Genomic DNA, 24,912 nt, shown 5'->3' on the forward strand with positions numbered 1-24,912 from the left:
CCAAAACCTCCTGGAACTGGGAATCCTCGGCTTCCAGGGTGAATAAATAATTAAGCGCCCAATACACAATAGCCTCGCTAGATGGAGACGAGGAATCACTGCAGCGGCGCTGGCGGCAGCGGCAGCGGCGGCGGCGGCGGCGGTGGGGGGAGCGCGGGCGGGAGTGCAGCCCCGGGCGGGAGGCGGGAGAGGCTCTGGCTCGGCTCACGTCTGTTTTCCTTTTTCGTGCATTATTTATTTCGCCTCCGCCCGCGGCTTTGCTGCCCCAGCGGGCGCTCCCTGCCGGCGCCTCTCGCCGCTGCCTCTCGCGGGCCGGCGTGAAGGTAGCAGAGAGCTCGGGCACCCCAGTGCCCCGGGCAGCCGCTCGGCGCCACCAGGAAGGGCGGGGAGCCAACGCGAGCCTGTGGAGGGCTCGCGCGGCCGGCTCCAGGCGGCTTAGAGGAGACTTTCCCCGCCCTCTGCCTCCGCCTAGGCGGCCAGCCCCGGCCCTGGGCGCGGGGTGCCGCCCCTCCCGCCCCGCGCGCGGCCAGGCGCAGCCGGGAGCCACCGCACCCTGCGCCCGGTGCGAGGACGCCACTCCTGGTCCTCCGCTCAGCGCCCCGGGAGGCCCAACCGGCGCGCAAACTTTTGCTCCAGCGCCGGGAGCTCCTCCCCGGCATGTGAAGCCCCCGGGCGCCCGCGCAGCCGCCAAGGTGAGGACCGAGGCCCCGCCTAGAGGGCGGGGGACTGGGGAGGCGGCTGGCTTTAAATGGGGGCTGTCCGGCGGCTGGGAAACAGAGCTGCCGCGGGGGGGACGCGGACTTCTCTTCCGCGAGCTGAGGATCGGCTGGGGCCGCCGCCAGGCAAGGTGGCGTGAGGCGTTAGAAGGGTGCGGGCGGAGATGGAGGCGTGGGGGGAACCCACGCCCGGGAGCGGGAGATCGGGGCTGGGCAGGAGCGTGCAAAGGGGCAGCGCACGGAGGTGCCTATGTTGCAGTGTGCGCAATGAGACCGGCAGGGCAGTGAGGGTGCACGCAGCGTGAGATTTCTTGGTGCCGTGCATGCAGGGTCAGCGAGGGTGCAGGCAGGAGTCAGGGGGTGTGCACGGTTGTTTCTGTGGGTGTGCGCACAGGGTGAGTAGTGCCCGCCGGGTTTGAAGTGTACTCATAGTGAGAGTGAGTTGTACGTGGCTGCTTCTAGGGGTTAATGGGGCGCAGTAAGTGTTTGCTTGGCTGTTTCTGGAGGTGTGCAGGGGGCCAAGGTATGCACGCATATTCTGGAGCTGTGCGCGGAGCTAAAGTGTACGTGCGGGGTTCTGGGGATGTGCCTAAGAAAAGAGTGTGAATTCTGGGATTTACGAAGAGTCAGTGGAGGTGTAAGCTGGAGTGTCACTGCAGGCTTGGTTTACTAGGGTGCCCCTGGGTGCGGGGCGTGCCCGACCGATCCGGGATGGGAGGTATGTTGGTGCGCGGCGGCTAAAGTGCCCGCGCGATGTCCGCCTGACCCGAGCCTTGCTCTCCTGACAGTTCGCCCCAGGAGCGGGCGTCGCTGGCCGAGATGCTCCTCCGGGACTTGGTGCTGGGCCGTGGCTGCTGCTGGTCCTCGCTGCTGCTGCACTGCGCGCTCCACCCGCTCTGGGGCTTCGTGCAGGTGAGACGCACCGGCTGCGCACTGGCTGGGAGGACCTCCTGGGTGAGGGGAGAGCTGCCCCTTCCCTCCTGAGACCCTGGCTTCCTGCAGCCGCCCCACTGATTGGTTCTCGGAAAAGCTGGGGAAAAGAAAAGCTGCTACCGTACCCCATACCCTACCCCTGAAAAGACAAGAAACTCCAAAGAGAGGCTTCAATTGTGGCCTAAAGCCTGCAGGACCGGGCCGGCCTTGGAATGGAAAGGGGCTCAGAGAATACATTCCGATGATAGCATTCTAGGGTAGAAATTCAGGAAAGAAACAAACTTACAAGGAAAAGTCATCCCAAGGATATATATTATTTCTTTCCCGCCAGAACCACTGATGAACTTCAAATTACCTTTCTTAAACTGGTTTTCAACATAGAAGGCAACCGTGTTTCTTGTAGGTATCAGAGTTGAGGCTGTGGACAGATAATGCGTGGTGGCCCATCTGTCAGGACTGCCCAGGGTTGAATCTCTCACCCTGTGCCTCTTAAATCGCAGGGCAGAGGTCAGGCAGCCACTAACCGGAGTTACCTCTTAGCATCAGAGACAGGGTTCAATGATATATTCCCTAGTCCCCCCCAGAATGTGCATGGTTACTGGTACAGTGGAGAGGTGACAAGGTGGACTTCGATGTCAGCTCCGGAATTTGAGCTTCAGCTCTGTCCCTCACCAGCTGGGAGGCTTTAGGCAACCCCTCTCTGAGAGTTAGTTTCTTCTTCCTGACTGTACTATTCTAAGTACTGGATGAGATATGTAAGGATTACTTGGCGCAGTGCCAGGACCATGATGCACACTAACCTGTAGTGGTTGCTGCCATTGCTGATAGGAGTAATAGTAATGCCGTTCTTCTGCCTGGCTGACCAGGTACTCTGTTGATCACTGCGTGGTCTGACATTTTTTCTGCAGGCTCTGGAGGACATTTTCATTGTTTTGGGCACTGAGGATCCACTCTCGGGTATTTGTAGCCTCATGTTCTCCTGGTGGCATTTTGGGGTTTGGGGACCATTCACATGGCTGCTCTGAGTAGGGGTGACAGACCAAGAAAAAAGGAGAAGGGGACAAGACCTCTTGCCAGTCTGTCGAGGTCCCTGAGCTGCCCCAAATGATGGGCCCTGCCGGGAGCTTGCTCAGTTAGTCCTGCCTGGATGATGGCCTGGGTGACTGCCCATCGAGAGCCGGGGTCCGACGCTGCTCAGCATCCCCACTCCCAGGCCCTGTCTTCTGCTCTCTTCTCTGGCTTGCCTCCATCTCACTCACAATTGTTTTCCTTTTGGAATTGACAGCTTTGTCTAATGTGTGAAACAGCAGTTATTAAACTCAGCTGTGTCTCCTCAGGAAACACGATTTTGTCACTTCTAAACACTTCAGTGGCTTGGGACCAGCTTCTCTTGTTCAACTTTTAGCTGAACCTCAGATATTGAATTCACTTAGTTTTTAGATTCATTTGTTTACAGTTTTCTCTCTTCCATAAGACTTCTTCAGCTGGGGTGGGAAGCAACATAATGAGGTTGTCAGTCTCCAAGACTAGAATTCTACTGTGTGAGCTAGTAGGATCTAAACAGAAGACCCACAAGCACCCCGCACTCCTCCCAGAAGAAATAATTTTGTGAAAGCAGTTCAGTTTTTTACGTGTCCTTTAGCCAGGCAGTACTTATACAATCAGGTGTGTGTGTGTGTGTGTGTGGGCAGGGGTGTGTATGTGTATGTGTGTGTGTGTATTTCAGATGCTCTTACTCAATACAAATCAATTTTCATACAAATCAATTTCAAAAGGAACCCTCCAGACAAGTAGAATGGGTAAAACCTTGGCTTAAGGCTCTGGAAAAATTAATTTACAAATGATAGGGACAGAGAAATCAAGGGAAAGGGGTTTTGGAATGAATGGATCTGGCTTTAAGCAAAAGAGCTAAATCCGGGGGAACATAGGAGAGAAGAGGAAAAATGGAAATGCACGAAGCCATGTGTTTCTCTTTAAGTGGGGAAAATAAAATCTGTCACGTCATAGGAGTTTCTCTAATCTGGAGAACAAACTCAGAGCTATCTGCCTTTCCATGAGCATTTTGCCAGAAGAACATTTGGAAGGACAAGGCCAACATAACAAAGTCCTGTGATTAATGGGATCCTCAATGAGGCAAGAGACCTGGGGTCCCCCAAAGCACCAGGTTCTTACCTTGCAATCAGCTCTAAGCCTCTGGCTGCTGCTAGTTGATAAGAAGCTTAATTATTAAAGTCAGACGACATTTAAATTGCCAGAAGGGTTGGTGGGAGCATTCCTTAGCCTTTCCCCCCTGTTCTTTCATGTGTCTGGAATTGAGATTTTGAGCTTTTGTGATTTAGTGTGATTTAGGGTTCTTCTAAGTTCACTTCCAGATTATTCTTTTTTTTTTTTTTTTTTTTGTTGCAAGGAAAGAGGATGAAAGGCTAGCAAATTTATTAGGTGTGACAGGAGTGTGTCTCATCAAGTTACCGTGGTGCTGGCCTGTCTCCATGAAAGATGCCAGAAGCCATCATCTTTGTGGCTGCCTTCCTAAAGCAATAGTTAGAGAGACAGCCCCTTATCTGGCCTTATGGGTCTCTGTGTGCTGATGAGGAGCCACCCCAGACCCAAGGGATGTTGAACCCCTTCTATAGTCAGTCTCTGCAGCTTTGATGAGTCATTTGGCAGCATTTATTGGGCGCCTACTATATGCCAGGCCCTTTGTTAAGTGCAAGGGGCTTAGTGGCCTCTTCCCTTGTGGCACTGATAGTTTGGCAATGTAGAGCTAATTAAACAAGTAATTATCATCAAGAGAGCTCAGCAAGAAGAAATAGCTTGGACTAGGGGCAAGAGTCTTAGAAGCCTGAAGGGTGTGGTGCTTCAGCTGAGACATGAAGGATGAGAAGTTAGGATGCAAATGAGGGTGAGGTGTCCCGGCAGAGGGAACAGCCCAAGGCCAGAGAAGAGAGGGACTTTGGAAGACCCAGGGGAAAGAAGCACCAGGTAAGGCCACTGTTGTAAGCCACTAACATAGTGTCCTGCAGTTTGGACTTGATCCTGAGGGCTATGTATGTCATTTTAAGTAAAGGGTTTTAAGTAAGAGATGACACAATCTCAGGTTGGTATTTTAGAAATCTCAGTCCAGGCTGGTTGCAGTGGCTCACACCTGTAATCCCAACACTTTGGGAGGCCAAGGCAGGAGGATTGCTTGAGCCCAGGAATTCGAGGCCAGCCTGGACAACATAGTGAAACCATGTCTCAAAAAAAAAGAGAGAAAGAGAAATCTCAGTCCAGTTCCTGCATGAAGGATGGATGCAGAGAGGAGGCAAGGCAGGGGCAAAGAGGTAGGTAAGGGGAGGGTGGCCAGATTTAGCAAATAAAATACAGGACATCCAGTTAACTTTGAATTTCAAATAAACTACAAATTGTTTTCCTAGCATGTCTCCCATATAATAACTCTCCCAATTAAAATTATTTGTTGTTTATCTGAAATTCAAATGTAATAGGGTGTCTTATATTTTATCTGGCAACCCTAGATGAGTGGCAGGTACTGCCCACTGGAGACCTGATGGTGGCCTCGTTCAGGTGGCAGCAAAGGAAACAGAGGAGTAGATGGATTCAAGGACGATTTAGGAGGCAACGTCTGCTGGACCCAGAACTGCACTGATTGGCCAGGAGTAGGATGGTGGTAGGACACTGATTGGCCAGGAAGAGGATGGTGGTTGGAGAAGAGGGAACTGATGCTGGGAACACTGTGTCCCTCAGACCCCTGCTACAGGTACCAAATCCAGGAGACTCCAGGACATTACCTGTGCCTCAGCCTACTCTCAAGCCTACAGCATTTACAGGATTCTGGCTGCAGGAGAACCCTGCAGAACAGGGCCTGGAAGGCAGATGATGGTGAAACTGGAATAAGAAGTGGTCCCAGGAAGTACCAATACCAGCCTGTGTTCTGTGGGCTTTAGGCAAGTCACTGACCTTTCTGGGCCTCTGCTCCTTCTTAACGAAGTCCAGCTAAGAGCAGGTTACTTTAGGGGCAAGTTCCTTCTCCTTTTGAAATTCCCCAAGATAGAAACCAAATGCCAGGTGTTGAGACAAGCTCTGGACACCCGAGGCTTCCTCTCTATTGGTCTAAATACAACACTGCCAATCAAGTGGAACCAGCACTGGGGAATGGGACAGATCCTGTGTTTCTCCACTGGTGAGCATTGCACCTTTTCACTGAATGCCAACTGAATGCTGGGCCTTGGGCAACTTTGGTACATCACTTAGCTTCACTGAGCCTGCGGGCCACCTGTTAAGAGTGGATGATATCACCTATCTCTCCCAGTTATGCCCAGGGCGAAGTGGGAGCATGAACCTATGATGGACACATAGTAAGGCTCAGAAAATCATGGTTGTTCAGGATTAATAAAGTACTCATCTACCTGCCTGCCCTAAGACACTCACAACTTAGTGGAGAGAGACACACATTACAAACTAGCACGGAAATGCCCCAGACAGAAGTGTTTGCAGAATAAAGCAGCAGCACTGAGCAAGGGAGTCTAATTTGGGGTGGAGGAGGGTTTAGGATGGCTTTGCCCAAGAAGGAGGATTGCTTAAGCCCAGGAATTTGAGACTAGTCTCGTCAATATAGCGAAACCCTGTCTCAAAAAAAGGAGAGAGAGAAGTCTCAGTCCTTTTTTGCATGAACACCCAATAAGGCTATTCAAGAGATGGATTTGAAGGATGGAGAGAAGCTAGCAAGTGGATATGGGGTCTGAGTAACCCAGAGTCGAGGCAGGCTCAGATACCATAGGCTTGGACTAGACCAAACTCTCAGGACACAGCAGTGGAGGCCCAGCTGTCAGGCATAAGGACAGACCAGACTTGTTCCTTTCGTGAGAACAGTTGGCTAAGCAATTGTGCCTGCTTACATTTCAGAGAGGCCCTTATATAAGAGACTGAGAACCACTGTTTTTTTTTTTTTTTTGAAACAGGGTCTTGCTCTGTTGCCCAGGCTGGAATGCGGTACGCTGCAATAGCTCACTGCAGCCTCAACCTCCTGGGCTCAAGCAATCCTCCAATCCTCCCGCCTCAGCCTCTGGAGTAGCTGGGTCTATAGGCGTGTGCCACCATGCCCAGCTGAAAAAAAAAAAAAACAAAAGTTGTAGAGATGAGGTCTCACTCTATTGCCCAGGCTGATGTTGAACCCCTGGGCTCAAATGATCCGCCTGCCTCTGTCTCCCAAAGTGTTGGGATTACAGGTGTCAGCCGCCACACCTGGCCAGAGCCATCAATTTTATTAATGTATTTATTTATTTATTATTTTTTGAGACTGGAGTTTTGCTCTGTCGCCCAGGCTGGAGTGCAGTGGCATGACCTTGGCTGTCTGCAGCCTTGACCTCCAGGTTCAAGTCATTCTCCTGCCTCAGCATCCTGAGTAGATGGGACTACAGGCGTGCACCACCCTGGCTAATTTTTGTATTTTTTTGTAGGGACAGGGTTTCACCATATTGGCCAGGCTGGTCTCGAACGCCTGACCTCAGGTGATCCACCCGCCTCGGCCTCCCAAAGTGCTGGGATTACAGGCAAGAACTATCAGTGTTTTAAATGTCGTGTGCTCCTTCACTTCTTCCTCCTGCAGCCTTGAAATTTGGCCCTGATTTTTCTGCCTAGAACTTCATCACATTAAATATCCTTATACATCCGTGCCTTCATATCCTCTCACAAAAATAGGTCATTGTGTCGGGCCAAACGTGCTCCTCTTGAACTCTCTCTCATAAATTGCACCTGAGACTGAGAAAATAATTGCACTGGCAATGGTCTTGCTTGAAGTTCACACACTTGGTAGAGTGCATTGAAGAAGTGGGCTCAGAGGCCAGCTGTTAGGAGAATGAAGCTTTCTAGCAAACCCCAGGGTCTTGGAAGGTCAGAATCTGGAGGGGCACAGGCTCAATGATGGGACATCTAACAATGGCACCGGTCTAGAAGCCGGTGGATTTCCCACTGACATGTAAGGAGTTAATCATTTCTGTAAAATAATTGAGCAGAGGCCACCATCTGATGGTATGCTCTTCCCAGTGGGAGAGAAGATTGCCTTCCAGGGTTTGAAATGCAGTCAATGGCCCTTTAAAAACATTAAAAGGTGATGAGCAGGAGCCTCTTAGCCTCGTAGATATTAAGCCAGGGCTGTAAATCAGCTCACTTCCTGCTGCCACCCCAGTGGAGGTTACCCACATTACTTCTTCACATCTTTCAGGTGTGATGGGAGCCGCCCAGCCCCAGGGGATCTCTCTGCCACGTGGCAGAGGGGCTGGATCAGCATTCAAAGGCAGACCACACAGGGCTAGTTGCAGGGAAAGTGGAGTTCTGGTTTCTAGTGGCTCAGAGATGACAGAGAAATTAACCGTGGCCATTGAGGAGGTGGAGGGTGACTGGCAACTCTTTGTGCTTTTAAACCAGCTTGTTCCCCGGGACAGGCATGAAACACCAGACTCTTGGATTTATGGCACTCTGTATAGCGAGGGACGCCGGCAGTCAGTCTAATCCATCCACCCAGTCCCCATGCTGGCTCTGCATAAGAAGTTTAACATGGGAAGCTTAAGCAAAATCCCCAGGCCCAGCTTCACCTGCAAAATTCTGATTTAATCGATGTGGCTCAGGCATGGGTATTTTTTAAAACCACCAGGGAGATTCCAATGTACAGCCAGGGCTGGGAACTGCTGGTGGAGCCCAGCTCACTCCGGCTACCCTTCCTCGTTGACAGATGAGGAAGCTGAGATTGGTGCTGGAAAAACACCATGTCAGGATTCAAGAGGCATGGATTGTGGCCCAGTTTTTCATATTCATTCATTCATTCACCAAAGATATATCAAATGGTGGGCATTCCCTTAAGTGGTGATTTATGGTAGTGAGAGAGAAGGAACAAAGCCTGCCCTGCCCTCAGCGAGCTCACAGTGCCATGGTGAAGATAAGTATGAACCAGGTAACATCCAAATGTAGATTTCTGCCCCTAGAGGGGAACCTGGTGCCAGGAGAGCCCATACAAAAGGATCTGGCTGGATAAAGAGGTCAGAGACACGTCTGTGAGGTCATGGCCAAGTTGAGTCAGGGGCGCAGCAGGGGTAGGGATGGGAGAACATTACCACCACTGGAGCAGCAATTGCAGAGGCCAGGGGCCTGAAACTGAAAGGAGAGAATGAGGGCAGAGAAACAGGGAGAGAGCATGGCGGGGAGAGAGCATGGGATGAGGCAGGGCCAAAGAGGTTGTCAGGGATTGCCCCTTGCAGACCTTGTAGGCCACATGATCCCACGAGGGATGGGATGGCATCTGGGGCTTGCTGGGGGGATGGAGGTGGTGCCCTTCCCACAAGACCACCAGGACACCAAGTGGAGAGCATCAAGCAGGTTGTTCTGCTCCCTTCGGTCACGTGGGGACACAGGAGCAGAGGCCTCACTGGATGAGGTTTCTCCCCAAGAGAGGGGGGCCTTGCCCCAGAGTAGACACAAAAAGGCCATGAGGAGTGAGGGCTGGAGAGAAGGCCAGGGCTTGGCCTTGGGCCGTAGCAAGGAAGACAGGAGAAGTGGCTGGGCTTAGATTACAGAGGAAATAAAGGATCTCACTCTCCAAGTGTGAGGCCCTCAGGCAGCTGCTTCTGCCTGGGCCTCAGTTCACCCATTTGTACAATGGGGAAATTCTACCAGTTAACCTTCAAATTCTTGTCGACTTCTCATTCATATCCAGGTCACTTGCCCAGGGTCTCTGGCAAAGCTAGGAAGAAAATCTTGGTCTCCAGCCAGCCAGGCCAGCCGCCAACAACATTGTCCCCTTTAAATCAATCTGACTTTGATTCTTCCTGCCTTGGTCTTGGAGAGGAATCCCAAGTCCCAGCCTGGCAGGGGACAGGGTGGCCTGGGCTCGTTTCAGCTTCTAGTTGCCTTATGGTCTTCTCCCTCTGTTGGGTACGTGTGCCCATGTTTACAGGTGACGCACGGTGAGCCCCAGAAGTCCTGCTCCAAAGTGACTGACAGCTGCCGACACGTCTGCCAGTGCCGGCCTCCTCCCCCACTGCCCCCACCGCCCCCGCCCCCACCGCCTCCCAGACTTCTCTCCGCCCCAGGTAGGTAATGGCTCACTCCATTTTCAGGTTTCTTTTTGTGTTTTCCTGGGCCCATGAAGATCCAGTGAGCGTGGCCGAGGGCAGCCCTGCCTTCTTGGTAATTTTCCACTGTCCAAGCAGGAGGGAAGCCAAGGCCCAACTTTCCCCTGCAGTCTGCAAAACGCCTTTCCCACAGCACGCTCCTGCGAGATGGAGAAGGATGTTTCTCCATCAGTTAATCAGATAAAAGTCAATCTCCATTTGATGAGTGACTTGGCCGGGATTGTTCCGAAGGCCAGATCTTTAAAGGGGGCAGCTGCTGGGGACTGGTCTTAAATAGCCCCCCTCCCCCAACACACGGTTCTATTTCTCTATTATAATTTACATTTAAGGAGGCAGTTAGGGTAGAACCAAAGTCAATGCTCTGGGAGCAAAGTTACAAGATGCCTTTCAGCTATGTGCACCGAATTCTGCTAAAACCTCTCTGTGACTTGTTTGCCTTGGACAATTTCATCTCTGAACAATTTGATTGCGCCGTCATTCAAACAAAGGAGCGTTTCTTTAGCCAGAAATGGCCTCAGCCCTGACCTCTACATGGTAAAGTTCCCTGTTTACAATTGCTACTTGATAAGGTCTCTCCAAAGGAGGTTCTGTATTTCACATGGTTCCTTCAAGTTCCCACCTATAGGATGCCTGTGATCATGTCCATATCTACCTCATTAAACACATCTCCATGGAATTATTTGGGATGTATTTTCCATAACCTTGGCACACAGCTTGTTGTCTGGTAGGCTGTTTTTCCAGTCTCTTGGTCCCCAGTCAGTGATGCAATGTTCTGGAGGATCTTTGCAATTTGTGTGAATTCCTGCATTTTGACTGTGAGGCCTCTGTATATCTCCATCCTTCCCTGACACCCTGTGGCCCATTGCTTCTCAAAGCCTGGCCTTCAAATGACCTGCTTCAGCATAACCCAAAGCATTTGTTTTAAAATGCATCTTCATGGGCTCACTTCAAACCCACTGAGCCAGAGTTTTTGGGGTGGGACTTGGGAAGTGTCACAATAACAAGTACTGAAGTGATTCAAATGCAAGTTACAGTTGAGAACCTAGGCCTGCCAGGCCCTCTGCTCCGGGCCTCTGCCGGATCCTTCTATCCCGGGATGCTCACTGGCCTCCTCTCTCCTGAAAGAATCCCTGGGCCTGCACCTACCCTCAGGCCATCTTGTGCTCACTGAGCATCTGTGTCAGACAGAGGAGAAGGACCGTCCTGGCCTTCTGGAATCTCAGCCCTCCAAGGGAAGGCCATCCTGTCAGCAACCCACAAAGAGTGGCCTGAGAGAACACAGAAATGGTTTGCCAGGTGCACTGGAAATACCTGAATAGTTAAGCAAAACAGTAGCCCCAGTAAATAGTAAGAGGGGTCTTTAAGAATAAATGGGATTGGCCGGACACGGTGGCTCATGCCTGTAATCCCAGCACTTTGGGAGGCCAAGGTGGGTGGATCACGAGGTCAGGAGATCGAGACCAGCCTGGCCAACATGGTAAAACCCCGTCTCCACTAAAAATACAAAAATTAGCCAGGCATGGTGGCGGGCACCTGTAATCCCTGCTACTCCAGAGGCTAAGGCAGGAGAATCACTTGAACTTGGGAGGCGGAGGTTACTGTGAGCTGAGATTGCGCCACGGCACTCTAGCCTGGCCACAAAGTGAGACTCCGTCTCAAAAAAAAAAAAAAAAAAAGAATGAATGGGATTGTTCCAGGTTGCTAAGCAGGTGGGGGAAAAGGGCATCCAAGCAGAAGGAAGAGGGTGGACTAAGGCTTAGAAGTGTGGCTCTGTGAGACTCCTCTTGAGAGTCACAAGCCCTTCAGTGGTTTGAAAGGGTGGCCAAGGAGGAGGACCTAGAAGGGCCTGTGTGCCTGGCTGAACAGATCGCATTTCATCCTATAGGTCATTGTTTGCAAACAATGACCTACATTCATGCATATCCAAGTACCGTCTCTTATTTGCTTTATTTTTTATTTAAATAAACTCACTTTTGTGTGTCTACAAATTAATTTCTTTATCTTTACAAAACTACTGTAAATGAGAAACCAGTACCACTTGCATAAATGGAAGGTGACCATAATAATAAATGCAATGGAAGCAAACCAAGGTTTTAAAATTCCAGCCTTCTCTGGAAGATTCTGAGCTTGAGGCTTCCTCTCTATTTGTTAAAAAAGGGAGAGAAGTAAATGGTAGAGAGATGTCAAAGTCATAGTAGCATAGTGCTGAGATCTTCTCTATAAAGTAATTGGAAAGTTTGTAAGAGAATCAAAAGGAGCCAAGTTTCTTATTACAGGTCTCAGTGTGTTTGAGTGCTGGGTCTATGTACCATCTAAAATCAGCTCCATAACTGCAAGGACATGGACCCAAAGGTTTAGGAAACTGCTCTGGGCAGTGATGAGCCTACAAAGGTGTTAAGCGGGGAAGTGACATGAGCCTATATTGTCTGTTTCAAAAGATCAGCTGTTTTGACAATGTGGGTTGGATTGGAGTAGATTGGGGTTGAGCTGGCAGACTGGAGTCAGGTGGGGGTCTCTTAAGATCATTCAGACCCCAGACCATCAAAGAGGGCCTGAAACCAGGCTGGGGGCTACGGAGATGGGAGGAGGCTAGAGGAGAGTGCTTGGTTGGGTAGAGAGGAGAGAACTCATGTTGAATTTTGGGACTGAAGGTGCTTCTTGGGAGAGGAGAGTGAGAGAGGAGAGCTCTGTATGGCAGGACTTTTTCAGTTTCAAGTAGCAAAAACACATCTTGAAGTGGTTTAAGCAATACAAAAACTAGGGAGAAAGATGTTAGCTTGTGGGCTCATGTATCAGGATATACAGTCAGCAGGTCTGCTGAATCCATGGTCTCAAATGATGACGGTATTGGATTTCTGTCTCTGTCTCTATCGCTCTCTCCTGATTTCTCCTGGGTTGCCTTTTCTCTCAGGCTGGCTCAGTTCCTGTAGCTCCAGGCTCCAGCATTCCATCATCCTTATAGTCAGTAATCTCCCTAGGAAGAGACCTTCTGTTTCCCAATAGTCCAAGGGAAGCCCTGAGGCCGACTTTCACCGGACTAGCTTGGGTCATGTGCCCACCAGTGGACCAATCATGGTGGCTTATGGGATAGAATATGCTGGTTGGTCAGGACCAGGCCATGTGACCACCCCTGGAGTTGGGATGTGTGGATACAGGCTCAGGGAGAGGTGGTTTCCCAAAGGAAAATCCGAATAGAAGGGCTATAACCCAAAAATAAGAACATGGCTACCAGGCCAGGAGGGCAGGGGATGTCTACCATAGCCATGGAGTGCCTCAGGCATGTAAGGTGGATTAGACCAGTGGTGGAGAATGTGATTTATTCATTCTCTTGGTCCTCCTTGAGCTCAGCCCAGAGCCCTGCACACAAGTAGTGCCCAATAAATGTCAGAGCTACGGCCACATCTACAACTTCTGCCAAAATCATAAAATAGGGAGGTAGAGGTTGCAGTGAGCCGAGATCGCGCCATTGCACTCCAACCTGGGCAATAAGAACATAACTCCGCCTCAAAACAAAAAACAAACGAACAACAACAACAGCAAGAAACAAGTGCCTGCTATATAACCCTGAAGGAATTCGTGTCTCCCAGAGGGCACAGGGCTTCAATGCTGTAGAGCCTCAGCTGTCACTCAACAGGTGTGCACTGAGCTCCAAGTGTGGGGCATGCAGTGGGCAGCAGACAGCTCCTGCCCTCATGGAGTTCATGGTCCAGTGGACTGTCATTTGCAGAAGGTGTTCACAGGCGTGTCCCTTCCTGCCATCTCCCTGGATTCACTGCTCAAGGCATGCACCAGTCCTTGTCCCATTTGCTCCTCTGATGTCCTTTGCATTCTTGCCACTCACAAGGGCCTCTCATTTATCTGGCGAGCATTTGCCAGGCACCTGTTCTATGTCCAACCCTGGGCTGGGCACCCTGAGGGTTACAGAGTCACACAGGGACTTGTCCACATCAGCAGGGCCCAGGTCATGAAAGACCAAGGGCTTGGCATAAGAGGCCGATTCCACAAGCCTTTCTTGAGCCTATGTTGGCATGCTAGCCCTGCTCTTTCCTCCTCATGATTTTAAGAGAGCTGGTTAACCAAAGCCTCAGTTTCTTCCTTTGTAAAATAGGTTCATAGGCTACACCCACCCCATGGGGTTGACTTGAAGGTTCCTGAAAGTGAGAAGTACTTTTGAAAACTAGACAGGTATCCATTGCTGTAAACATCCTGTGGACGCATTCTGATGAAGAGCAGCCTGTGAGTGCCAGCCAGACCTGGGGGATAAAGAGGTGCTGTTGGGAAGGGGATACATAATTCCAAAAGGGGCAGGGAGGGCGGATTTAGGAAGACATGAGAGAATTCCCAGGTAGAATTCCCAGGTGGGAGCAGAGGGAGGCTGGACAGGCCACGAAGAAGAAGGAGTGGCCAAAGCAGAGGCCCAGAATTAGCAGCCCAAGGATCAGGCAGGAAGCTCCCTGCTGAAGTGATATTGATCCACAAATGTGTTGAGCTTTGGTGTGTGTGTCTGGGATAAAGGGAGAAAGAGGGGAGAGAGAAACACCTTCGTGCAGGCCTGTGAAGTCCCCCCTAGAAGTAATGACCAGGAACATTTGCAGGGCATCCTTCACTCGGCCAGGCAGGCCTTGCTCTTCATCCAGACAGCACTTGCTGCTGCCCTGCCCCTCAGGGCAACCCGCTTGTCCTGGCTGGCCCAGGCCTCTGTAGGTTTTAGCCCCAAGGGTCCTGTGCTCCAGGAAACCCCTCAGTCCTGGATAAACTGGAACAGCAGGTCACCCTACTGCTGGGCCACCCTTCTGCTGGCAAAGGCAACAGTGGTTTTCCAAGTTGTTTTTTGTTATGTTTATTTTGGGGGTGTCTGTTTTGTTCTAATTTGCCACGAATTTTTTTTTCTTTTTTTGAAAAGGAGTCTCTCTGTCACCCAGGCTGGAGTGCAGTGGCACAATCTCAGCTTACTGCAACCTCTGCCTCCCAGGTTCAAGTGATTATCTTGCCTCAGCCTCCCTAGTAGCTGGGATTACAGACGTGAGCCACCATGCCCGGCCAATTTTTATATTTTTAGTAGAGACAGGATTTCACCATGTTGGTCAGGCTGTTCTCAACCTCCTGACCTCAGATGATCCTCCCACCTTGGCCTCCTGAAGTTCTGGGATTACAGACGTGAGCCACCGTGCCTGGCCACCATGAATCTTTTGAGAGTCCTGACTTCCCTCCCCCACTTCATTGCTGGAGGGGGCAGTGTGGCCTTCTATTCCTCTGTGGTGGGCCCAGCTGTGTGCCCTACTCCCAGCAGCCCTACCCTGTGCCCCACCTGCCTTGGAGAAAGAGCACGGAAAGGGATCTAGTGAAGGAAGGTTCTTGAGCAGCATCTCCACTTTCTGCCCTTGGGTTTTTCAGGCTCTGCCCACAACCCTCACTTTGAGTCTGGGCACTCGACCAGGGGTTCTCCAGCTTGAGCTTGTATCAGAAGCACCTGGAGAGCTCGTTTAGTCACAGATCACTGGAGCTCATCCCCAGAATTCCTGACTTGGTAGGTCTGGGGTGGGGCCCGAGGACCTCCATTTCAATTCCATTCTCAGATGATGCTGACACTGTTGGTCATAGGAGCACACTTTGAGAAACTGTGCCCTAGAGAATGACAGTCCCAGCAAGGGGCTCTGGGGCCAGCCCCAGGCCTTTCACTGCTAACTCAGACCCTGGCCATGTCACATCGTCTCAGAGCCTCAGTTTTCTCATATGATTCCTACCTGCAGAGGCATTGTCATGAAGAATAGAAATTACGCAGGCCGTCCTGGGCAGACACTTTGTGCTCAAAAGGTGATGTTATAGAGCGGTGGCTCAGAACCTGGCTTCCTCCCTCTAGACCTGGGGTCCAACCCTTGTTCATTAGCGATTAGTGATTTGGGCAAGGAATCCTTAACTGCTTGGAGCCCCAATTTCCAAATGTGTGGAATGGAGTTAACAACCCCACCTGCTGCACATGGGTGGTTGGAAGGATTTGATGCCCTAAAACTAACACAGCACAGAGCCTGGAACCTAGTTAACACGTGATAAATGGCAGCTCATAAATAATTCTAATGCAAGCAGTAGAAATGAGAACAGGTCACTAACCTTCAGACTGGGAGTTGCTTCTGCAGGGTTCCAGCATCTCTGCTGAGATGGGAGCATCAAATTAGTAACTCTGAGGATGAGATGGGCTCTCAAAGGAGGTGTAGACCCCCCTGGATCTTCAACAGGAAAGAAAAGGTTTTCAGAGAGTCCCACCTGTGTCTCTTCCGGGCAGCCCTTGCCAGGCATGTGATCCTCAGTGTCAACTGGAGTGCCCCTGGTGAAGGTATTTCTGGAAGGCACGGGTGGGCATGAACCCTGGCAGAGCCAGAGGCCTGCTTGTGGCCTGAACAAAAAGCCTTTAGCAGCCGCCAGAGCCCAGGACCTGGGCTTGCTTTGTAAATGTCAGCCGTGGCCCGCCCATCCCCGCCTGTGACTCAGATGGTGGAGGCCATGGAAGGAGATGTGTACCAGCCCTCAAGCAAAGCACATACACCCCCTCCGTGAGACCTGCTTCCAAGGCTGATGGGGCCAAAAATAGCTGTGGCAGAACAGAGGCGTGAGCCTGCATTTCCATAGTGCCTGTCTTGAAGGAGTTCAAAGCACTGATAGAGATTTTATTGGGGCATTAATTTTGTTCTTGGAAAAATTGGAAGGAGGTTAAGTGACTCCTCCAAGGTCACACAACATTGGTGGGGCCAGGAATAGGGTCACCTGGTTCTTCTCCTGTGTGCCAAAGGCCAAGTTTCAACAGAGAAAGAGACAAATGGGACTGTGGAAGTTCTAAGATGCTTCCTTTTTCTCACCCAGGACACTAGAAAGAAACCAATACTTAGTTCCCGGTGCTGTTGGAGAGAAGCTCTGCTCGCCTCATCTCACTTAATCCTCAAACCCTTCTTTGTAATCAGTGGTATTTTTGCCAATTTTTATGAGGAGCTGAGAGGTTCAGAGAGGGTGAGTTACTTATTCTAGGCTGCCCAGCTGGAGAGGAAGGGAGGTTATTCAAGGCTATCTGATTACTTCCTGCTGTGGCCCCTGCCTAAATCTTCCCTCCACTGCTGAGAGGCAGCTTCAGGGACCCCCGTTTCCTTTCCTTCCCTGGGCCTCACTCCTTCCTGTCTTGGAGCCTTTGCATATATAGTCCTTCTGTCCACCAGCCTCCCCCTCGAAGTAGAACCTTAACTCATGCTGATATCAGCTCAGATTCCCTTTCTTTCTTCCGGAAGACCTTCCTTGACTTCCACAAATGTCACACCAGTCCCTGTTCTGGTCATTTACAGCTGCAGAACGAACTATTCCAAAAGCTACAACACCAATGTATTTTCTTTCTCTTGCTGGTGCAGGAGTTGACTGGCTCCACCTGGAGATCCCTGCTTGGGGTCTTTCATGGAACTGTAGTCTGTTAGTCAGGTCTGGGGCCACCATGAAGGCTTCCTCTCCCATGTCTGGTGGTGGATGCTGGCTGTAGATTGGGTCCTCAGCTGGAGCTGTTCACTCGAACACTTCCACGTGATGCCGCCTTGTGAACTGGGCTTCCTTACAACATGGCGGCTAAATTTGAAGGTTGAGAGGCTGATGGGAGCTGTATCCCTTTTGATGATGCAGTTGAGGAAGTCACCCAGCATCACTTCCACTGCATTCTGTTTTTTAGAATCAAGCGAGCAGGGCTGCCTCATATTCAAACAGTGGGGAATTACACACCATCCGATGGAGGAGTGTCAGAGAAGTTGCTTACATTTGGAAACCATACCACCCTGCATCCACATGCACACACACACATACATGCACACACTCTTTGAATTTTTCATTTTCCTTTGTAGCAGTTATTCCACCTTTGAATATGTAACTAATGACTTGACCAATGCTTGATCCTTTGTTAGACATACACAATTGTCCAGTGTCTACTGGGTCCTCAGTGATGGCCCCAGATCTTTAGCACATGCCTGGCACATCGTGAGTCCTCGGTAGCTACTAGTTCACTTATCTTACAGATATTGTTGAATATCTGGTATATGCCAGGCACTAGGTACTAGGTGCTGGGAATATAGTGGTGGACAGAACAGAAGGGCCCTGCAGTCACAGAGTTGGTAGGTTGATTGTTCTGTGTGTGCACTGGAGGGGGCATAGGATGGTGGTATAGGAAAGAAGCAAACCAAAACTATTACAGGAAAAATGGAAGATAACGTGCTACAAACATAGAGAAAATCATACGATTTGATAGGGGTAACTGGGTGGCTGCCTGAGTGATGTGGACCGGAGATGGCATTTAAGCCGAGAGCTGACCGAAAGGGAGTGGCTGGAGGAAGATCTGGGGGAAGAGCTTTCTCATCAGAGGGAACAGCATATGCAAGGTCCTTGTGTAGAGAAGCACTCGGGGTGTGTGAAGGGCCAGCATGGCTGCTGCCTGCTACAAGGGAAGACTGCAGGAGGTGAGTCCACAGGGAGGCAGTGCCCGGACCGCACAGGGCTGTGGAGGCTAGAGAAGGAGTTTGGATTTTAGCTGAAGTGCAGCCAGAAGCCAGCAGATTTTGAGTAGGGGGTGTGGCATGCCCTCACGTGCACTTTACAGAGACTGACTCCAGAGAATGGAAGGAAGGGGAAGAGTGGGGGCTGGGAGGCCAGTGAGGAGGCTGTTGCCATGGGCCAGGCAAGTGATGGTGCAGGGAGAGATGGTGGTGGTGGGCCGGACCCAGGGTAAAGGCAGGAGGAGGTGTTACACCCTGGTCCGAGTTAAGATCATTCTGCAGCAGGGACTCACTCAGTGATGGCTGTGATCGTAGGGGGAAAGTGGAAGCAAGAATGCTGCTAGGTTTTGAGGAATGACTGTGGAAGAAGCCACCAGATGTCACTCGGCGCTCCGTCTCCTTGTCCTACTGACGTCTGTGATCCCATGAATGGGATGATGAAGCAGACTCAGGTGGTGCAGGGAAGGCGGTGGCTCAATTCTCCCACCCCCACCACCAGGGTGTTTTAGCTGCTGCCAGCAGAAGGACCTTGGCTCTGGGACATTCGCATGAATCCAAGGCTAGGCTTCATCACCGTAAAATGAAGTCCCTGCTGCTGGTGCAAACTAGAGTTGTGATGAGTTTCCGACTAACAAAAGAGGAGGTCCAGGCCTTGTGGTCCACAGAGCTGAGCGACAGGCACAGCAGGCGAAGCCAGTTCCCGTGACCCGCCTTCCCTGCAGGCGACAGGCTCCTTATGAAACCTCATGAATGCCACTGCCCTAGCCCTTAGCTGGACGCAGTGTGAGCCTGTGATAAGGGACTGTGGGCATCAAACACGGGCCATGTCACTTTGAATGTCTACTGCTTCAAGGGCTGTGTTCATGCCCAGCTCACTGTTGCCATTGATTCGGGCCTCTGGGTGTTGGATGCTCGTCTTTTGCTGGATCAGGATTTGTGCCCTGTGATCCGCTTGCATGGTCTGCAAGCAGAAAGGCCTGGAGGCCAGGCCAGGCTCTCGCTCTTTCCAGATGTGTGCTGGTCACGCAGCCTCTCTGAGCTTCAGTTTTCCCATTCTCCAAAGGGGGTTGTGCAAATTACACATGCGAGGGCCTGGCCCAGCCCTGGAACATTGTCCACTCACAGTAAGTGAGATCTCTTGTCACTATATAACCCTTGCTTGAGCAAAGTTCTTATCCAAACTGGCCTCAGCTCCCTCATTCATAAAATGGGCTGACTCTGCCTTGCATTCCCTTCTGTACAAAGCACAATGCAGATATGAACATGACTCCTGTCTCCAGACGAATCTGAGATCCATAAGAGCCTCTAGAATTGCTAGCCTTTTAAAAATGTGATCTTTAGCCGGTTGTGGTGGTGCACACCTGTAATCTCAGCTACTCAGGAGTCTGAGGCAGGAGAATCGCTTTGAACCCCAGAGGTGGAGGTCGCAGTGAGCCAAGATCGCACCACTGCACTCCAGCCTGGACGACAGAGTGAGACTCCATCTCAAAAAAAAAAAAAAGTGATCATATCTTTTTTAAGTACTGAATTTTCCTTTCCCAATGCAGTAAAAGGAAATGTTTCAGTCTTCTGTTTAAAGTATTTGTGTCCAGCAAATAATCAAAGCTTGCAAGTTTGAATATATTTTAATTTACTCGACAAACCTTTGCTTATTGATTTATTGAACATTTACCAACCTGCCATGGCAGGTTCTGGGACTACAAAGGTGAATTCAACACAACCCTGCCCTTGGACCCCTGCCTCTAGTTGGACACTTGAGCCCCGGCTGCATGTTGACAACACCTGGGGGCTTTAAAGATACCTGATTCCCAGGCCCGCCCTAGAGGGGAGTTTCAAGCTGCCCCAGGTGATGCTTGCGTGAATCAAGGTTGAGACTTTTGGCTGAAACCAGTGGCACAAAGTGACCTGTATCAAAATAGGAACAGGTGAGGTGTAATGGAACTTAGACCCAAAAGGCTGGGGGAGTTGCAGGCAAAGAGGTGGGGAGGACACTGCACCTTCTCCGTGGCCACCTGCTGCCACCACTGCCACTAGGATGTTTGCAGGGGTTAGGCCCAACTCAATCCTGCCCTCCAGGAATTCCGTGTCTTATGTGGAGTCTGGACTGAAGACCGAGGTGGAAAAGGGAAACATGTCTCTTCAGGAGGCCGCATCCAGGCCCGGCATATACTTCCTGGGTGCTTTTTTTTTTAAAAAAAGTTTTTTTGTTGAGGTAAAATTCATACAATGTAGAATTCACCATTTTGACCATTTAAAAACATACAATGTAGGCCAGGGGCAGTGGCTCATGCCTGTAATCCCAGCACTTTGGGAGGCCAAGGTGGGCTGATCACAAGGTCAGGAGATCCAGACCACGGTGAAACCCCGTCTCTATTAAAAATACAGAAAATCAGCCAGCCGCGGTGGCGGGCGCCTGTAGTCCCAGCTACTCGGAGAGGCTGAGGCAGGAGAATGGTGTGAACCTGAGAGGTGGAGGTTGCAGTGAGCCAAGATCGCGCCACTGCACTCCAGCCTGGGCGACAGAGCAAGACTCTGTCTCAAAAAAACAAACAAACAGAAAAACATACAATGTAAAGGGTCTTTAGTATATTCACAATGTTTGCAACCATCACCACCATGTCATTCCAGATCATGTTCATCACCCCTAAAAGAAACCCCTACCTACCATCCCCTGCAACCACTGACCTTCTGCTGCCTCCACGGATTTGCCTGTTCTGCATGTTTCACATGAACCTGAGTGTTCAGAGGTGGGTGAGCACAGCAGTCCAAGCCTCAGTTTCCTGATCTGCTAGTGGGGATGATGGCTCCTTCCTCGCTGTTTCCAGGCAGAATGGAGGGGGGTGTGTAGGGTCAGCCCACTGCCTAGTGTGAGGCAGGTCCTCGGAGGGTGTGGCCTCATAACGGCAGGAGATTCTGCAGGATGGGGAGTGTGATCCTGGCTGAAAGTCCCCACCTTTAGGCTCTAGTGCTAGCTCCGGCACCCCTGAAACTCTGGCCTCAGGATGGCATTGTTCTGTGATTCCCAGCATGGGCTGTGACGCAGGAACAGTGAGTTGACATTTACCTTGGCACAAGTTTGCTGAAGGGTCAGCCAACCCTTTGCTCCTGACCAGGACCCCACCCCCTGGTTCTGGGCTCTGGGACCTGATAGTGCAGGGTATTCTCTAACTTCCCATCCCTTTCCCTGTTCTTTCTCTCTCCAGCAGCAGGGTCCACAGTGAGACTCCCCTAGTTAGAACCTTGTGACCTTGGGAAAGCCTCTTAACGTGGCTAACCCTCAACTTCCTGATCTGTAAAATGGGACTCAGCCCACCACTTACTCAGTTGGGTTGTTTTGAATATTCAGTGAGATAGACATATTAATTAGTTAGCCCAGGGCTTGGCATACATTGTTCTTAATAAATGTAGCTGTTGTGATGTTTGCTGTTTCTGATCAGTATCACCTTCTTGGTCTGCCTACCCCCTTCAGGGCCTTCCTCTCTGTTTGGCACAACTTTCTCTGCCCTGACGATCTTGTCAATTATTACAGATGTTGGTCATGGCGACATGAGGTTGGTTCAAGTCTTGTAGGCCACTCTGCCCATCAGTGGGCTCCAGGACCTGATGCCCTGTTATTTGTTCATTTGTTCATTCCTTCATTGAATCTCTCCGCTGTGTCCCAGGCACTGGGTAGAGATGAAAATAAAGAAGATATGGTCCTTATCAGTTAATCAGTTTGTATCTTATTTTCCTTCTTCATTTCTTTTTCTTGAGTTGCAAAACGACTTGGCCTTGCACACTGAGGACATGAAACCCAGTCACTGGTTTTGATTGTTTTGGTTTTGCTCTTCATGGGAAAATAGTAAAGTGAATGTCTGCAAGGGATCTTTGCTGGGTATGGGGATATAAGTGGACTCATTCACCTTCAGGGCTGAGGAGCGTCTGCAATTTGTTTATCAAAGGTTCGTTGAATTCTCTGTGTCATGCTGCGTGTGAGGCTGCAGGATGCAGTGATGACTAGAGTGAGGCTCCTGCCATTGCTGCACCCAGCTCTGTCCCGTGGTTGAAATCACCGATGTGTCTGTAGCGGGCAGTGACAAACTCACTTGGGTGGGAGAGATGCTGGCCTTGAAGGCAGCCAGTAATTCCTTGGGTATCACCTGATGCTGCCTTCTGGAGGCTAGAGGCTGGCTTCTTGTCATCCAATCATCCATCTCTCCCAGCACATCTGACCCTGAGGTGACTCACACTCAGAAGGGCCAAATGACTTTCTCAAGACCCCCACCAAGGGAAGGCTCTGGGACCCAGACCCAGGTCTTTGGAATCTGGGTCTTGTTTTCTTTGCCTCTGCTGTTACCCAAGCACAATAGATGCCCTGAGCCATGTCTCAGGCAAGGGTGCTTTGAGGACATGTTCATTTCATTGACCATAAGGAGGCATTGGTTTACTGCCTTAGTGTCAAGAGTAGATGAGCATCTTCTGAAAAACTGGTCTTTAAAAAATCTACAGTCACTGTGCCTTGTGCAAGTGGCCTGGCTCCCTCTTTGGATGCTACCTGGAAAGGTGAAGAAAAATGTGTGGCCCTGGGTGCAAAGGACTTTTGGCTTCTCCTTTTCTTAGCAGCTTCATGTTGGGTTCAGTTTTAGGTCACTACCCTCATTTTATATCTTATCGATCAAGGCAAATTAGAAAATCATCAAGTAAAATAAATTACGTAGAAAGCGTAATTTCTGGGGAAGAGAACTTTCAGCTGGTCTTTGGGGGACTGCAGGGATGGAGCGTGAGGGTCCTGAGAACTGGGTATGCTAGGATTGGAGGTCTTCAGTGTTGACTTGGTTTCCCCAAAGTGACTGATCATTAAGAGGGAGAGGAAAAATACCTAAGGGACATTAATTTGAAGCAAGGATACTTTCATTTGCAAGCTTATTCCCATGGTACTGATTCAGCAGTTACACCTGCACTTTCTTTCCCTAAATTCGAGTGATTTGGAACCCAGGTACCATGCTGTAGCTGTGTGGCTTCAGAAAGAAGCTTTGCCCTCGTGTAGACCTCCTTTTCCTCCTCGGGCTGATGACAGGGTCAAAATAATATGTTCAGTGTTTACAATAGTGTCCAGTACAGGGTGGCCACTCTGCCAAGGTTCGTTAGCTCATCTTGTTATGAAATTCATCTAGGATGTCCCTTTTGTTTCCAGGACAAAGCAACCAGTCTGACCTATTAAGTGTCTGATCCGATCCCTGAGGACAGGGACTGTTTATGCCTCTGTGTCCTCCGAGGCAGCACAGGGCTGGACACATGGAAAGTACGTGCTGAGTGTTTGCGTAAATGAATGCATGCCTGGCTGGATGACAACGATGAAAGATCAACTCTGGAAGAGAAAGGAGGTAGGGAGGGGGCTTACATTTTGTAAGAGCCTGCCATTTGCCTGGGAGCATTTGGGGCCATGTCTTGGTTTTGGTTTCTCCAGGAACAGATGCTGAGACAAGGATTTAAGTACTAGTGGCTATTTGAGAGGTGATTCCAGAAAACACCAGTAGGGCGTGTGGGGGGGACTCAATGGGAGAGGGACAGTGACCAGTAAAGGGTGCTATGTCAAACCAATAACCCCAGCTCAGTTCCCCAAGGAGCTCTGGGAAACGGTGCATACATACCTGAGAGTTAGCCCAGGGCATATATGCACCGCCTCCCACCAGGCACAGTTAAGAGCTGGTCCAGGAAACGCGGGAGTGTCACTTCCCTGGGCAGAGATATGTGGCCAGAAGGCACCAGCAGCATCTGCTAAAGGCAGTCATCTTTTTCCGCTGCGACTGCCATGGGTGACCTGACACCTGCTCGCACTGGATGGCTCTCTCCCCTCTGCGGCTCTAGCTAGGAGTCCACACTTCTCTCTCCTACTCAGAAAAGTGCACCAGCATTTCAGCAAGTGTTCTCCTGTCATGGGGAGACCTAAATTATATATTTAAAGAGCAGTAAATCACTCACAAACATTTATTCATTCAACAAATATTTATAGAGCACTGAGTGTGCCAAGCACTACACTGTGGTCACAGACTGAGGATGACGCAGTGGAGAAGACATGGTGAACCCATAGGGAAAGTTCACAGGGGAAGATCAGGGTTCTGTTTTTTCTCATGTGGAGTTTGAGATGCTTGTGGACAGCTTTGGGGGAGGGGGAGCAGAACATGCAGGAATTGCAGGCTAAACAATCCCCAGGGAGGGGTTGGCTGAGAGGAGAGGTGTCCGACCAGGGCAGGGGTCCTGGAGGAGGTGCTGGCTGGGCTGGGATGGGAGACGATTCTCCAGCTGAAGGTGGGGGTGGGGGAAGGGAAGAAGGGCAGTGCTTCCACAGAGGGACCTGCAGGTTACAGGCCAGAGAGCCTGGTCTGTCCTCTGAGAGATGAGCCAGAGGGGTGAGGATGGGCCGAGCCTGGCAGCCTGCAGATTCTGGACTTAGTCTCCAAGCAGGGAACGGTGGCTTGGGTCAGGCAGTGGCTTGGGGTTAGAAGGGTGGGAGTTTGAGAACCTTCAGGACTCAGTGACCGACCAGATGTGGGATGAGGGAGAGGACCACTAGGTGCCAATGTCTGATTGGATGCCTCTCTCGGAGGAAGAGTGTGACACATGGAGATCACTAGTCCCAGGTTTTGTCAC

General features: G+C 50.6%; 1 protein-coding gene across 3 annotated transcripts in view; it reads left to right on the forward strand.

Moving 5' to 3' along the window:
- Positions 1-491: 491 nt before the first annotated feature.
- PRIMA1 (proline rich membrane anchor 1) overlaps positions 492-24,912 on the forward strand; it is a 71,375-nt gene continuing 46,954 nt past the window's right edge. Inside the window, exons 1-3 of one of the 3 annotated variants that reach the window (XM_033191503.1) lie at positions 492-692; positions 1,505-1,628; positions 9,595-9,730. In XM_033191503.1, the coding sequence (XP_033047394.1) occupies positions 1,536-1,628; positions 9,595-9,730 (229 nt within the window). In that variant the 5' untranslated portion in view covers positions 492-692; positions 1,505-1,535. Of the gene's footprint in view, positions 693-777; positions 848-1,504; positions 1,629-9,594; positions 9,731-24,912 lie in introns of those variants that run through there. The other 2 variants (XM_033191502.1, XR_004432327.1) reach the window with 2 other exon arrangements.

Source organism: Trachypithecus francoisi, unplaced genomic scaffold, assembly GCF_009764315.1.
Source record: "Trachypithecus francoisi isolate TF-2019V2 unplaced genomic scaffold, Tfra_2.0 Lachesis_group3, whole genome shotgun sequence".
NCBI classification, from domain to species: domain Eukaryota; kingdom Metazoa; phylum Chordata; class Mammalia; order Primates; family Cercopithecidae; genus Trachypithecus; species Trachypithecus francoisi.